This window comes from Schistocerca americana, chromosome 4, assembly GCF_021461395.2.
Source record: "Schistocerca americana isolate TAMUIC-IGC-003095 chromosome 4, iqSchAmer2.1, whole genome shotgun sequence".
Classification (NCBI taxonomy): domain Eukaryota; kingdom Metazoa; phylum Arthropoda; class Insecta; order Orthoptera; family Acrididae; genus Schistocerca; species Schistocerca americana.
Genome location: NC_060122.1, coordinates 725343964 through 725359612, shown reverse-complemented (window position 1 = coordinate 725359612; position 15649 = coordinate 725343964). Strand labels below are relative to the sequence as shown.

The 15649-nt window shown below is 38.9% G+C and overlaps 1 protein-coding gene across 1 annotated transcript in view; it reads right to left on the bottom strand.

Annotated features, from left to right (window-relative positions):
* The window catches only part of LOC124612717 (probable 2-oxoglutarate dehydrogenase E1 component DHKTD1 homolog, mitochondrial), a 348152-nt gene that overhangs the window by 146803 nt on the left and 185700 nt on the right, over window positions 1-15649 (bottom strand). Inside the window, exon 10 of the mRNA XM_047141074.1 lies at window positions 7367-7502. Coding sequence (XP_046997030.1) covers window positions 7367-7502 — 136 coding nt within the window. The remainder of the gene's footprint in view (window positions 1-7366; window positions 7503-15649) is intronic.

The following is a 15649-nucleotide window of genomic DNA, read 5'->3' as shown; positions in this document are numbered from 1 at the left end:
ACAGTGACAGCATCAAGTTGACATTTTTCAGGTCTTTGTGCTTGGAGACAGTACAGAATGAGTTGGACATCAACCTAAGGAGGTAGATATGGTGGTGATAGGGGAAATGAGACTCTGGGTGGCATTTCTAGTCTGCTTTTTATTGCTTCTTCAGGTGTTAGCAAGGAACATACAGGAAAGCATAGACACTGTTTTATAAAAACATAGATGAGGCTTACTAGAATCTCCAGCTAATTACCGCAGCAAATGGCCACTCCAGCCTATAACTTTATTAGGATTTGGGTTTACACAGTAGAGTTTGGTACTACAGACCCCAAAACTTGGAAGTGTCAGATTCTGTTGATTTAATAAAAACCTTAGGTTCAAGTACTCATCACAATGTGACACAGAGACACAGGTACATGTAGACAAATGTACAATGGAAACCAATAACACTAGCCGAAAGGTAGGCACATGCGAGTTTCGAAGTCCTTCTACGTGCACAAAGTTAACAGAGTTTGACTGCTCAATTACATAGCATCTGCTATAGGCTCATTCATTTGAAGTGGCTGTTGCTGGATCTCTTCTGCTCGCTGTAACTCTTGAACTCTGCCAAACTCTGCTTTGCTTGGTATTTGAGGGGCCTCTCTATATGGCATTGAGACTGTTTGCTTATGGATGATATGTGGCTGCTTCACTTTTTATTTCCAGTTCACACTCAGTGGGCTTGAAATCACTGGTTAATCAATGCATATGACCTCCCAATGGACTGACAAAAGCAGCTTGCAATGTACACCTCTACTTAAGTTACAAGGCTTACAGCCAATATTCATACTTGGGTGATTTTTTTCCTTTTTTTCTGGCAACCTTTCATGACTCGCTCATTACAATGCAATAGGTGCAAAGTTTTCTGCACCCTCATGGTCTATAAAACAGTGAATGTGCAGCAGTTGATTTTACGTTGAAGGTCACACTATTTAAATAATATGCAAAGGCATAATTTCTATATACTCACATAGACTGTTATGTGTTAGTGTAAATATTTGTTTTGCATTGTGCTACTTTTTTGAGGTACTCCTTGTAAAGTGTCTAGCAGTTGGAGTTTGTCAGCAGGCAGCTTTATGTCACAGCAAGCATGGTGCAAAACTTGCAACATTGCACAGACTGCTTAAGGGTTGCCTCAGAATAGACAATAAGAAAAGTTGTCAATGAAGAAGCAAGGCAAGAATGAATATGTAAAAATCTTCAGTTCGATTCAGTGTGAATTTAGGATCCACTCAATGTAGATCTATGTAACTCAATTTGTAATGGATGTGAATCATCATCTATAAGAGTTGACAATCATTTTGAAGAAGTATAAAAAGGAATAATTATGTTATAATGTATAGGTAATGGAAACCCATACCAACATTTTTTAATGATTTTGCCATCCAGCATCCTCTCACTTGATGACCGTGTGTGAAACACAAATCTGCAAAGAAGTTTGAACTGAAAATTAAAACAGAAGATGAAACTGGCTAAGAAGAATCTTGCATCAGGAATTTAATACATTTTTATTGCCATGAAACCTCTTACATGGCAACTGTTTGTAAAATGAGAATCTGCAGTGAAGAACTTTGTGTTAGAAATTAAGGAAAAAGAAATGCATTGATGAAAAGAATAGAACTTGGCATTCATGTTGAGTCTGATCCTGATACAAAAATTATTGAAAAATATTTTATTTATGACTTGGTTTCTCAAAAGCAAAGAATATTTTGCTACTTCCAAGTATACAGCAGGGAAGAGCATTAATGAATGCAGACAATATACACTCCTGGAAATGGAAAAAAGAACACATTGACACCGGTGTGTCAGACCCACCATACTTGCTCCGGACACTGCGAGAGGGCTGTACAAGCAATGATCACACGCACGGCACAGCGGACACACCAGGAACCGCGGTGTTGGCCGTCGAATGGCGCTAGCTGCGCAGCATTTGTGCACCGCCGCCGTCAGTGTCAGCCAGTTTGCCGTGGCATACGGAGCTCCATCGCAGTCTTTAACACTGGTAGCATGCTGCGACAGCGTGGACGTGAACCGTATGTGCAGTTGACGGACTTTGAGCGAGGGCGTATAGTGGGCATGCGGGAGGCCGGGTGGACGTACCGTCGAATTGCTCAACACTTGGGGCGTGAGGTCTCCACAGTACATCGATGTTGTCGCCAGTGGTTGGCGGAAGGTGCACGTGCCCGTCGACCTGGGACCGGACCGCAGCGACGCACGGATGCACGCCAAGACCGTAGGATCCTACGCAGTGCCGTAGGGGACCGCACCGCCACTTCCCAGCAAATTAGGGACACTGTTGCTCCTGGGGTATCGGCGAGGACCATTCGCAACCGTCTCCATGAAGCTGGGCTACGGTCCCGCACACCGTTAGGCCGTCTTCCACTCACGCCCCAACATCGTGCAGCCCGCCTCCAGTGGTGTCGCGACAGGCGTGAATGGAGGGACGAATGGAGACGTGTCGTCTTCAGCGATGAGAGTCGCTTCTGCCTTGGTGCCAATGATGGTCGTATGCGTGTTTGGCGCCGTGCAGGTGAGCGCCGCAATCAGGACTGCATACGACCGAGGCACACAGGGCCAACACCCGGCATCATGGTGTGGGGAGCGATCTCCTACACTGGCCGTACACCACTGGTGATCGTCGAGGGGACACTGAATAGTGCACGGTACATCCAAACCGTCATCGAACCCATCGTTCTACCATTCCTAGACTGGCAAGGGAACTTGCTGTTCCAACAGGACAATGCACGTCCGCATGTATCCCGTGCCACCCAACGTGCTCTAGAAGGTGTAAGTCAACTACCCTGGCCAGCAAGATCTCCGGATCTGTACCCCATTGAGCATGTTTGGGACTGGATGAAGCGTCGTCTCACGCGGTCTGCACGTCCAGCACGAACGCTGGTCCAACTGAGGCGCCAGGTGGAAATGGCATGGCAAGCCGTTCCACAGGACTACATCCAGCATCTCTACGATCGTCTCCATGGGAGAATATCAGCCTGCATTGCTGCGAAAGGTGGATATACACTGTACTAGTGCCGACATTGTGCATGCTCTGTTGCCTGTGTCTATGTGCCTGTGGTTCTGTCAGTGTGATCATGTGATGTATCTGACCCCAGGAATGTGTCAATAAAGTTTCCCCTTCCTGAGACAATGAATTCACGGTGTTCTTATTTCAATTTCCAGGAGTGTAATTACGTACGTGAGTGCTGTTGTACAGTGAGCAAGGCTAGGCAGCTGTACAAAAGAAAAGTAACTAAAGGCTTTGTGATTACTATGAATGCGGAAAGGAACTGAGGATTGCATTCTATATTTCACCTCTAAAGTGATTTAAGAGATTATTTCAAAGTGATATACTAGCACTGTGATTAAGTGGCATGAATTAAATTTATGTAGCACTTACACCATTGAAAAATGTACATTAATTTGAAATGATGTAACTGTTTATGTAATACATCAGAAGAATATTAAGTGCTCTATGTCTAAACTAGAAACAATTTTAATTTTTAGTTTCAAAGAATACTAAAAAGGAAATTTTCTTGACAACATTAATTGTCATGTAATTCAACAACAACACTAGAATATCATTAAGCATGATGCATTGACTTTTGGAAGCCAATATAAAATGAAAAGAAATATTCTAAGAGTTGAATACAGTTTTGAATGATCTTGACCAACAAAAGATTAAAACCTGGAATTCAAATATATGTAGACATTTGGCATGCACTGGCTGTGTGACATGCATTCACTTCAGACTGTGAGAAGAATAGTTCAAGAAAATGGCAACAGAGGGTGCAGTAAACTTGCTCATCAACTAGTTGCAACTAGCAGCTTGAAGTACTATACAATATGGCTGGGTGGCACAGCCAGTGATCAGCAATAACAGATGGGTGTGTAAAGCATCTGTCAAACAGATGCAGCCAATGTCTCGTGCATGAACTCTCTGTGGAATTCACTCTGTCAAAACTTGATGGGTTCTGTTTGTTTAAGAGATGATTTTTTGTGCACCAACTTGTTAAATGCAAATTAATACATTTACCTTGTTGTCAAACAGGGTGAACTGTTTAATGAATACTAAGAAACTAGTTGATTTATAAGAGAGCACTCAACTAGAACAGAGTACTAGTTCAGGGAGTTTATTTCATTATTGAAAGATAAAGATAAAAGACACAAACATTATTTATTATTATTGTCCCATACCATTTCCATGATTATTTCTTGTTAATATTTGTTAGGAGGTGGACAAAAATAGCTCTCACAGAGCAAAAAGTGATTTTAGAAACAATTTTGCAGGTAATTTTAAATCAAATAGCAGAACTGAAACAAATAATTTTAAACGTGATAAAAATACTGAAAGCAGAATTGAACAAAAGACTTTCTCAAAATAGATTCTAAATTGAAATGAGGACTATCTGAGATGGATTATAAGCAGTTATATGATTTAGATGATAGTGTAGACTTTAAGGACTTGCTGTTTTAATAAACAGAGGACTGTAATAAGTGAGGTGTAACATATCCATTTAAATGGAATTTAGTTGCACTGACATACTTTAAGGTTCAGTGGTGAAGAGAGAATAATGATAAATGAGCATATAGAAATGTTGTGATATTTGCAGAAATGATTCCAATATATTGAAATATTACAACCTTGACAGAACACTTTCAATTAATTAATACAACTGATTTTTTATTAAAGCCTTTGTGACAGTTTGATTTGAAAGAAAACTACTACTACTACTACTACTAATAATAATAATAATAATAATAATGAATATTAACACAAAAAATGTATACAATTACCTGGTGTTTTTAAGAAGTAAAACCAGATTTGTATAAATGTTTTGAATAGAAAAGGTAAGGCAAACATGACTTACGTTCAAATATCTGATGTATATGAATGAAAATTGATTCTTATGGTAATGATTAGCATCTGAATTAGATTAATTAGAAGATAGTAACATGCTCACTCATTCATATGGGGTGGCATGTGTGAGAGTACAGAATTATTGCTGAATTAAATTTGGGATTCTTTTCATAAATGTAAGAGGTGTAAAGTTTCTGTACCCTTGTAGTCAATAAATGAATAGCTGATGAATTCTTCTCAGGTTATCAGCCGAAGATGACGGGTACAAAACTAGTCGAAACATTGTGACAAGGCGACGCCACCACTCGGCTGATAACCCGAGAAGAATTCATCAATGGAATACGCCAAGACAGACTGCAATCACAAATAAATGAATAAGTTTCTCAGTCGTTGAGTTTCTGTTGAAGGTTATGCTTTTTGAATAATACATGAGTGCATCATGTTAGTGCAAATATTTGTTTTATATTGTATTATTTGTTTGAGGTAATTGTTATGCAGTGGATAGAGTTCACAAGTGCACTTTACATCACAGAAAGTGCGGCATGAAGTTTCCAACACCACATGCTCTACTTAATGGGGCTGTCAGAACAAATAGCAACAAGGATCATCAATGCAAAGGATGACAAGAATGAATGTGAAAAAAATATTTGAAAACATTCTTCAGTTTGATTCATTGTAAATTTATATTCCACTCGATGCAGATCTGTCACTCAGTCTGTAATAAAAGCGAATCATTGTCTATAACAGTTGAAAATCATTTTGAAGAAGTATAAATAGAAGAACAATCATGAAGGAATATATGTAAAAAAAAAGAAATCATATCAATATTTGTTCATGGTTTTGCATTCCAGAACACGCTTAGACCTCAGTGGCATAACACATGTGGTACTTGATGAAACAATAACAAGGCAACAGTGCTACAAACTAACATCCTGCCAACACATAAATATCTGCCCTACTGTATCAAATACAAGAAATGCACAACCCAAGTAAGGTTTGTGTGTGTACCTGTGTGCCTGAAGTCTGTCAGTCAGTGCCCTGCCATTGTAACAGTAAGGGTCTTACGTATGAAACAATTCAGACTTCCATAATATACATGACAACTAAGAAAGGGAGTATTCATGTAGATGGTGAATTGACAAACTATTAGTGCCGTAGTGCAGTTATATGTCGAACAGTATTCGTATGCTGAATAGTATTCTGCTTGTGCCAAGCCAAGCTTTCACAATCTGCCTTTGAAAACTTTACAAAAAATTTGAAGTAATGGAATGTGTTGCGTATTTGCCTAACATGTCTGCTGCTTGATGCTACAACCATCTGATGCTTTTATCATTTGACCATTGGACCTTGTATTTGCTATAGATAACTTTATTCCATTTATTCCTTTCATACATTTTTTGGGAAGTTTATATTTCAACACAAATATAAAGAAATCTGTACTTAAATATGCCTTCTATACATCCTTGTGTCTTTTACATGCAATTGCATCTTATCACTACATTGTCTATTATTGAATGTGAGGCCTGAGCAGTCCATGTGAATTTGTAAATATATCTGTGCTTAACAAAAATATTTGTTGACTGAAGTTTATTGTACATCACAAATTCTGTCGGTTTTTTCCCATTATTGCTTACTGTATAATCATTGTCAGTATCCATTATATTCAGTTTTGTGATTTCCCTACTCAGGCATTTAGGTCTCTGGATATCTTTATATACTCATTTTTGTTTATTGCATTTATCATGTCTTGCTGATATTCATATAATCATATCCTGTATACATCCTTTTCAGGTATTAAGATGCATATTTTATCAATTTAAAGTCTACCTGATAAAATTAGTTCATCATGGAAAGTGTAGGAATGTGTTCATTTCATGAGTCATCTCTTTATTTGTTACTCATGTGGATGCTCCTCTCCCATGTGGTACCCGACTGTGAAACATTGTACAATTTTGCATTTCCATAAATCCTTTCAATTTTTCTCACTTCTGATATAGCAGTACGTTAATTTTAAAAGCAGAGAGATGTTTTTCTAATCTAACTTTTTTTTATGTGCAAGATTGCTTGCACTCCAAATTGCCAGCTTTAATGTTTCAAAAATTCTACCTGCATTCCTTTTCTTATAACACCTCATTGGAGCAAACTTCATGTTTGAAATGGCCTTGCTGGGCTTACTCTGCACATGTCCCATAACAGAGCCAGAGGACTTATTAATTACTTAAAAGCTCCACAATAATAAACATGGGACATTCTGAAAAGAGTCTCCTTTCAGACAGAGAGAGTGGATAGAGCTGAAGTCCAAAGGCAGTCAATTTAAGCATACAGAGTAATAATGAAACACCATGTAAACACAGGATGGATACTTTAATCTTGGCTTCAAAATAAATGCCCCACCAAACAGCACATTTATCAATATGTAAAAATTATTAAATGGCAATGAAATAGTAATATAAATAATTTTATATTCCTTTGCAAAAATCTTACCTCAGGTTTATACATGTCTGTGGTTTTTAAAATGTTATTTAGCCATTCTGTATGTTTTCCTGTTATCTCTTTAGCTTCTTCAGTAGAAAGAATGCCCTCATTTGCTAGAGATTCAGCATACAAATCTGGAACAGATCTGTTTGAAAAATAATGTGAGCAGGCTAGTGCAGATCACTGAACATGATCTTACTAATAAAGGTTAATGAAGATTATTGAATTACATTTAACTCAAAGATCATATTGATAATTAAGGTAAAATTTGATATTCATTCTATCCTTCATTCAGTTATATTCATACTTCATAAATCCCATTATGAAACAGAGCCTTCAGGGCTATGGAAAGAGTCAATTTATACTTCAATAGGAAGAGAAAGGCAAAACATAGCTGTTGAAGGACCTGGAGAAGATGAAGCAAGGATAACAACTAAATTACCAACAGCTGAAACGAGAAGTGTAGAAGAAGAATGGACAATATTCAAATAGACACTTATGAATTAAGTCTGGGATGTGTTTGGAAGAACAAGTACCACACCAAGAGAGCAGGAAACACTCTGGTGGAATGACCAAGTTAAAAAAAGGAACTTAGATCACAAAAAAGAAAATAACTGATGTGCAAAATGAAGCTGGCCGTGAAACACCTGATACAGGAAGAAAAGCAAAAGTGCTGAAATGACTTCATTACAAAGATAGAAGGTTGCCAAGGAAACAGGAAGCTCCTACATAAAGAATAAAAGAAGTGAATATGTAAATATCCTTTCAGTGGAAACAGACAATTGAAGCTTAATGAGAACAGAGGAAGATATCAGAGATTAAATGAAGAGACATTTTGATATGTTGCTAAATGGAGGCAGCAACTACACCACCACAACTGAAGCTGCATTGAATGACATACAAAATGAGAAACACTGACTAACCGGGCTTGGAGCTAAAACTGCACTAAAGAATGTACAAACAGCCAATTCTCCAGCTTATGATGATTTGAGCTCAAATACGATAAATGCACCTGGAATACCAGGCTTAAATTGGCTATATAGACTGCTATCAAAAACCTGGCAAGACAACAGAATCCCAGCAGACTGAAGAAAATGAGTCATTATTTCACTGTTCAGGAAGGGTAACTGAAGGAAATATGGAAACTAAAAGGGTGCAGATTACTGTCACATACCCTCACATTCTGGAAAAATAATAAAAATGAAACTTCAGAAGATTGCAGAACCTATACTAGAGGGGAGCAACCTAGCTTCAAGAAGAATCACAGTACTATGGACCTCATTTTTGCAGTAAGAAGGTTGACAGAAAAGTACTGGGAACATGTAAAGAATATTTTGATTGCATTTTTGAACATTGGAAAAGCCTATACTAGTGTTCTCAAAACAAAATCTGGGAATGGCTGGAACATCTCAAGGTTCCAAAGTATTTAAATGAAAAATTAAATTGCTACAGTTGTGTGCAGATAGGTAGTAAATGGTTTGAGATAAAGAGAGGTGTCCAACAAGGAAGTTCCCTATCATCACTCTTGTTCATAATAGTAGTGGCCTATAGTACAAAATCTACCAAGGAAATGGATAATGAACCCCATGCTATAGTAGATGCTGACAATGTTCAGTTACGGGGAAAACCAGTAGCAGAAGTGCAGACAAAGCTGACAGACTGGAACAGCATTTTAAAAAAATTAGACTGAAGATAAGAAACACCAAGACCACTGAAACGACAATCATTAGGGAAGGAACAAGCTTGAATTTATATTAAGAAAGAACAAAATTAGAATCAGTTTCCCATTTCAAATACTCCAGAAACACATCTTCCAAAGACAACATTATTAACCAAGAAAGACTAAGCATCCAGTTTTACAATCATATCAGAAACCTTCTATAGGATCAGAAAGTAGAGGGAGGGGGAGTAAAGTGGCAAGTGCAGTAAAAGTGGCCATTGCATATTTTTTGCCCTAAATAGTGCTGCTGCCTACCGAGAAGTGGTAGTTCTAATATGCACCACCACAGTTGTCACCACAGTTTTGACACAGGAAGTTTGTTCCATCATATTTTAGTAAAAACTTTTGTAATTTCCAGTCATCTGATGTACTATAAGTAAATTATACTAGTCTCATTACTTCACTTATATTTAGAGTAATACTTTTTTACTATATCAGTGTTTCAACAAAGTCGTTTGGACTACAAATGTGGTTCCTTATTGTTTGTTTCTGTTTGATAGTTTCATCTGGGATCCACTAACGCCAGCAGAAGGTCCAATCAGGAAAAGTGGCCACATCACTTGTCAGGAAATGTAGCCAAGTTGTTTACCCTGGTAAGGGTTAATGAATTTCAGATCTCATTCATAATACTTCAGGACAGATTTACTTACAATCCCTTCTATATAAAAATTATCACCTGTCATTCTATCTCCTGAATTAATTTATATTATTTTAAACCATCTCTGTTCTATTATATGTGGGCTGACACAAAATGATATTGTTTCAGATACTAGGACATCAAGATGCCTTGAAAGAATGTGTGAAAATCAGAATAACAAATGTGAGATCCTATTGCTCTGGAACTGACCATATTAACCCCCCCCCCCCTAGGGAGGGAAAACCCCCCCATGAACCATGGACCTTGCCGTTGGTGGGGAGGCTTGCGTGCCTCAGCGATACAGATGGCCGTACCGTAGGTGCAACCACAACGGAGGGGTGTCTGTTGAGAGGCCAGACAAACATGTGGTTCCTGAAGAGGGGCAGCAGCCTTTTCAGTAGTTGCAGGGGCAACAGTCTGGATGATTGACTGATCTGGCCTTGTAACATTAACCAAAACGGCCTTGCTGTGCTGGTACTGCGAACGGCTGAAAGCAAGGGGAAACTACAGCCGTAATTTTTCCCGAGGACATGCAGCTTCACTGTATGATTAAATGATGATGGCGTCCTCTTGGGTAAAATATTCCGGAGGTAAAATAGTCCCCCATTCGGATCTCCGGGCGGGGACTACTCAAGAGGACATCGTTATCAGGAGAAAGAAAACTGGCATTCTACGGATCGGAGTGTGGAATGTCAGATCCCTTAATCGGGCAGGTAGGTTAGAAAATTTAAAAAGGGAAATGGATAGGTTAAAGTTAGATATAGTGGGAATTAGTGAAGTTTGGTGGCAGGAGGAACAAGATGGTCGAAGTAGAGAGGATATAAAATGTAGACTGGCAATGGCAAGGAAATCGTTTCTGAAGAAGAGAAATTTGTTAACATCGAGTATAGATTTAAGAGTCAGGAAGTCGTTTCTGAAAGTATTTGTATGGAGTGTAGCCATGTATGGAAGTGAAACATGGACGATAACCAGTTTGGACAAGAAGAGAATAGAAGCTTTCGAAATGTGGTGCTACAGAAGAATGCTGAAGATAAGGTGGGTAGATCACGTAACTAATGAGGAGGTATTGAATAGGATTGGGGAGAAGAGAAGTTTGTGGCACAACTTGACTAGAAGAAGGGATCGGTTGGTAGGACATGCTTTGAGGCATCAAGGGATCACAAATTTAGCATTGGAGGGCAGCGTGGAGGGTAAAAATCGTAGAGGGAGACCAAGAGATGAATACACTAAGCAGATTCAGAAGGATGTAGGTTGCAGTAGGTACTGGGAGATGAAGAAGCTTGCACAGGATAGAGTAGCATGGAGAGCTGCATCAAACCAGTCTCAGGACTGAAGACCACAACAACAACAACAGGGAGGGAAAAAATCACCACTTCACAAGCTCTCACAAAAATGCATATAGCTCCTACATATTTCTTTTGGTTTCACTTACAAATACTTGGTGTGATACCTCCTAATATGTACATTCAAAAAGGGTAAGCAGTAAGCTTCTATCGATAACTGTTGTTTATTGAAAATTCCATTTCCCTTGGAGCTGCCACATTACTCCACCTTCCCCCACCACAACAAACAAAAACAACCCTGTACCACATGTACTTTGTGGCAATTCTCACCTATGATTTAGAGACATGTGAGACATGTACCCTCCTGAAAAAAGACTACAGCAGAATTCAAGTGATAAAAATGGGTTTCATAATATCTATGAATGAAACTACTCAAAAGACAAGGTCAAAAATGAGGTGAACAGGAATGAACCAACCAGAAAATATTTTGAAAGAAATATCCAAGGCAAGAGACCACACAGGAGGCCCATAAAATGCTGGATAGCTGTACTGAAATCAGATGTGGAGGAGAGAGGATTCCAGTGGGAAGATGTCCTGGAATAGATCTATGAAGACAGGAGATGGTGAGCATTTGCCTCATAAATCACACCCAGGAAACTAGAGTTAGGGAATGACAATGACAATGATGATGATGATGATGATGATTAGAGAGACACTGCAGGCTACTTCTGTAAAGTATGCTGGCAAAAAGTATGACTATCCTTAACTTCTGTTGTCCTGTCATCCTCAGTTGTATGTAATATTATGTTAATAATCATCACTTTGAGTACATCTAATTACAACTGAACAAAATGAATTTTTCATGCCAAGCACAGTTCATCCTTATCATTTGAAAGTCATGACACACACAGACTGGTGTTCATAAACATGCCTATCCATACTGAAACAAATACCAATTCACATACACACACACACACACACACACACACACACACACACACACACACACACCCACACACCACAGGTATCACATATACACATCTGACAGTTGACAATAACTTTCAGCATCTGGCAACAACACCCAAAGCAAGAAGTAAATGTATGTTCGTTTCGTAGTTCTGTGTAAATGAAATTTCAAATGGCAAGTCAGAAGAGCAGCTACAAAACCAGAACAAGGAGCATCTACAAAATTTGTAAGTAGAAATTTAAACTATTATTGCATCACAAGAAAGCAGGAAGGGATAAAACTGTATACACCCTCAATGTACAATGTACAATATACAAAACAAAAATACTGTCACTACAAATGTGTATGTATTTCAAGCCAGTGACAATGCCTTTCAATGATAAAGACAAAACACCTATGGTACAAAAAATTTATTTCATTTAGTTATAATTAGACAAACCCAAAGCAATAATTTAACATAAATTATGACTAGTCCTAGTAAACTCATCTGGTAATTATGAGCATTACTTGTATATTACTTTTGAGCCTACACATTTACAATATGACATAGGATACATTGCTACTCACCACATAGAGGAAGTACTGAACAGCACATAGGAACACTTTCACAATTGTTTGTAGGTTTTAGGAGAAAAGCAGTTTTTTTTTTTTTTTTTTTTTTTTTTTTTTTTTTTTTTTTTTTTTTTTAAGAAAAAGGCAACTTCTTCTCTTCTTAAACTACTCAGCTATTGTTTTTATCTAATATTTCAAATAAAGTATTTACATTGTGTCAAGCACAATAGTCAATGCCAAAGAAGTCAAACCTTATATTGTGTGTCATATATTTTGATTATCCTTGTTATCTCCTTTGTAATGTAAAAATGTGTCTGTGTTGTTCTCTTTTGTTGAGAAGTAAATTATGGAAAATAAAGGAGGATTCATTAATGTGCATAATGTGTACATTTGTCACCAATAGTTGTGACCCCAGTGTGATCTGTTGTGGAATTTCTTTTTGTTCTGAGCCATAATTACACTCCAGCATTATGACGATACCACCCACCACCATCAAGACGAAAGATCAAGGATTGCCAGCAAGTGGTTCTTCCCTACAGTCTCCTAATGTTCCTGAGTTACATACTGCCTCTTATAACAACACCTTGAGACAGGGTAATGCAAAGCTACCACCTTTTTGGCCTACAAGGCCACAATTATGATTGGCATAACTGGACACTATTTTTCAACCGCACAACATTACTTCGGACATGGACCAATTCACCGTAGTTATTTTGCAGCTGGACTTAAACATTACTGAGCAAGTGGAGGTTATTCTGCCATGTTATTTTTTTGTGATGTCCAGAGAAACTCTTTTGCAGTGTTTTCTTATGTCCCAAGAATTTCATTTGCAAGAGACTGTGGACAGTAATTTTGGTACCGGTGAATCCCCCCTCCCAGCTACTACACCTGCTTCATGCTTTGGCAGGTCCAGAACTCCTTTCAGGGCAGTCAAAGAAACTATTTTGGTTGTGTTGCCTCCTGCAGGCTGTTTGCAGAGTTGGGTCCATATTTCCTGAGCTGCCTGTGTACGAACTGGCTTTAAAGGCAGATGCTGTGGCACTTGCATGCCATGAAGTGGTTAATTCATTTGTGAGGTTATGGACCCTGGTCCTGAACCACACATACACAGCATGCTAAATTATGTTTTGTGTATTGCACTTTCAGTTGAGCAACCGCCAGAGCCACCTGTGGAGCAAATCCTTACTAAACTAGCAAGACTAAACACCAAGCTAGCAGATGGCAGCCTAAAGAGCACATGGTGCACTGACAAGTGGTTGCCATGCAAATCTGAACAGTGTTGGTTTCATAGACACTTATAGTGCAATGCTAGATGATGTTCACAAAGACACAAGTTACCAAATGACAACAACAGATGTGTACAGTCACACATGTCCATTCCACAATCAGTAAACACCTACCTTAAATGCAATTTCTGCTAGGTATGAAGCTTTGTGATTATTTGTCTTGGATAAGATATCTGGTATGGGATTTTTGGTCAACACAGGTTTGGAGATAAGTGTTGTTACACTGGATGTGAAGAACAAGCCTCAGTTTTCTGGCATCCCTATACTAACAACTGCAAATTAATCTTCAATTCAGACATATGGCTGTAGGCCTATTATATTGAAACTGCAGCATGGTGTCTCATCTTCATGGCATTTCTTAGTGGCTGACATGTCTGGCCACATATTGGATGATTGGTGTTGATTTTCTTAATTTTTTAAAATTATTATCTACAGACCTCCATAATCATCTTCTTGTGCAGTCTCTGGCTGCAGCCATTCTGCCAGACAGGAAGGCATGAAGATTTCTGCATCTTCTGTGTCTCCCAAGTTGTGACAACTTCTGCCCAATCCATGCAAGCCTCATTGCAGAGTGCACACACATGCATCATGCAAGAAGACTGGATTACGTCTTTCGCATCACTATACAGAGAGGGCTTCACTTCAACAACAAAGCGCTTCATTACAGCAGGAAGCTGCTCATCTAAACGATCTTTTCCTCAAACAAGAAGAATCCGTAAGAGACCTAACTGACAGCAATGACATTTTCAAGCAGCAAATTGCCGAAAATTGCCAACATGGAGAAGGCTCTGTATGAGGCTCGGCAGACTTATGAGGTTTAATGATGGTGCCCATTGACATTGCCCAATCAGCCAATGACATTGCGCAGCAGTTGCTTCAAAAATGCACTGCAATTATGGATCTGATATTGGCATTAAGCCAGCAGCAACATTCCACCATCCATCACATTCACACAACACTGGGACAGCCTATCATTTTCTACCCATGCCTTCTACCTCTGGAGAAGTTAAGAGTGGCTAAAGCCACTTCCAAAGCAATGCTAGTAGACGGGGAAGTGTCTCACTCTAACAGTGTGTGGACCACCCATTACATATGGTCCTCAAAATGGATAAGTCTTGGTGTTTGTGTAGTGGCTATAAGGGACTGAAATCCCACACTATGCCAGACCAGTAGCTGATACCAAATGTGTTGAATTTCATAAGCAGTTTAGAAGGTGCCTCTGTGTTCAGTGTCACAGACAGTGCTAAGTTTTTGCACAAATTCCAACGGCAGAGACAGACAAGTGAAAAACCACTGTCCTGGTGCCTTTTTGGTTATTTCAACACAACATCATGCCTTTCGGCCTTCGTAATGCCACTCAAACATGGCAGCATTTTATGGACAAGACTCTTCATGGTCTAAGCCATGTTTTTGCTATGAGGATGATGTGGTTTTTTTTTTATGGTGATATGAGTGACCATAGTTCCCAACTGAATGCAGTTTCTCTTGTTTTGATGCATATGGTGTCAAAATTAACAAGGATATTGTGTGTATTTGGTAAGGAATAAGTTCAATTCTTGGGCTACCTTGTATTAAGAGACGGTATTTTTCCTCTTCCTCAGAGGGTCTCAGATAATTTGCAGATGCCCCTTCCCATCACGTTCAAAGAGTTACACAGGCTTGTAGGTATGGTCAATTATTACCGGCGACACCTGCCGAAGTTTTCAGAAATTATAGAACCTATCAATGTCCTGCTAAAGGGCAAACACACTTCCAGTGTCAAAAGTACCCTCAACAGGTCTGACCTGGAGGGTTTCAAGTCTGTGAAATTGTCTTTAGAGAAGGATGTCTTACTGGGCCACCCTGTT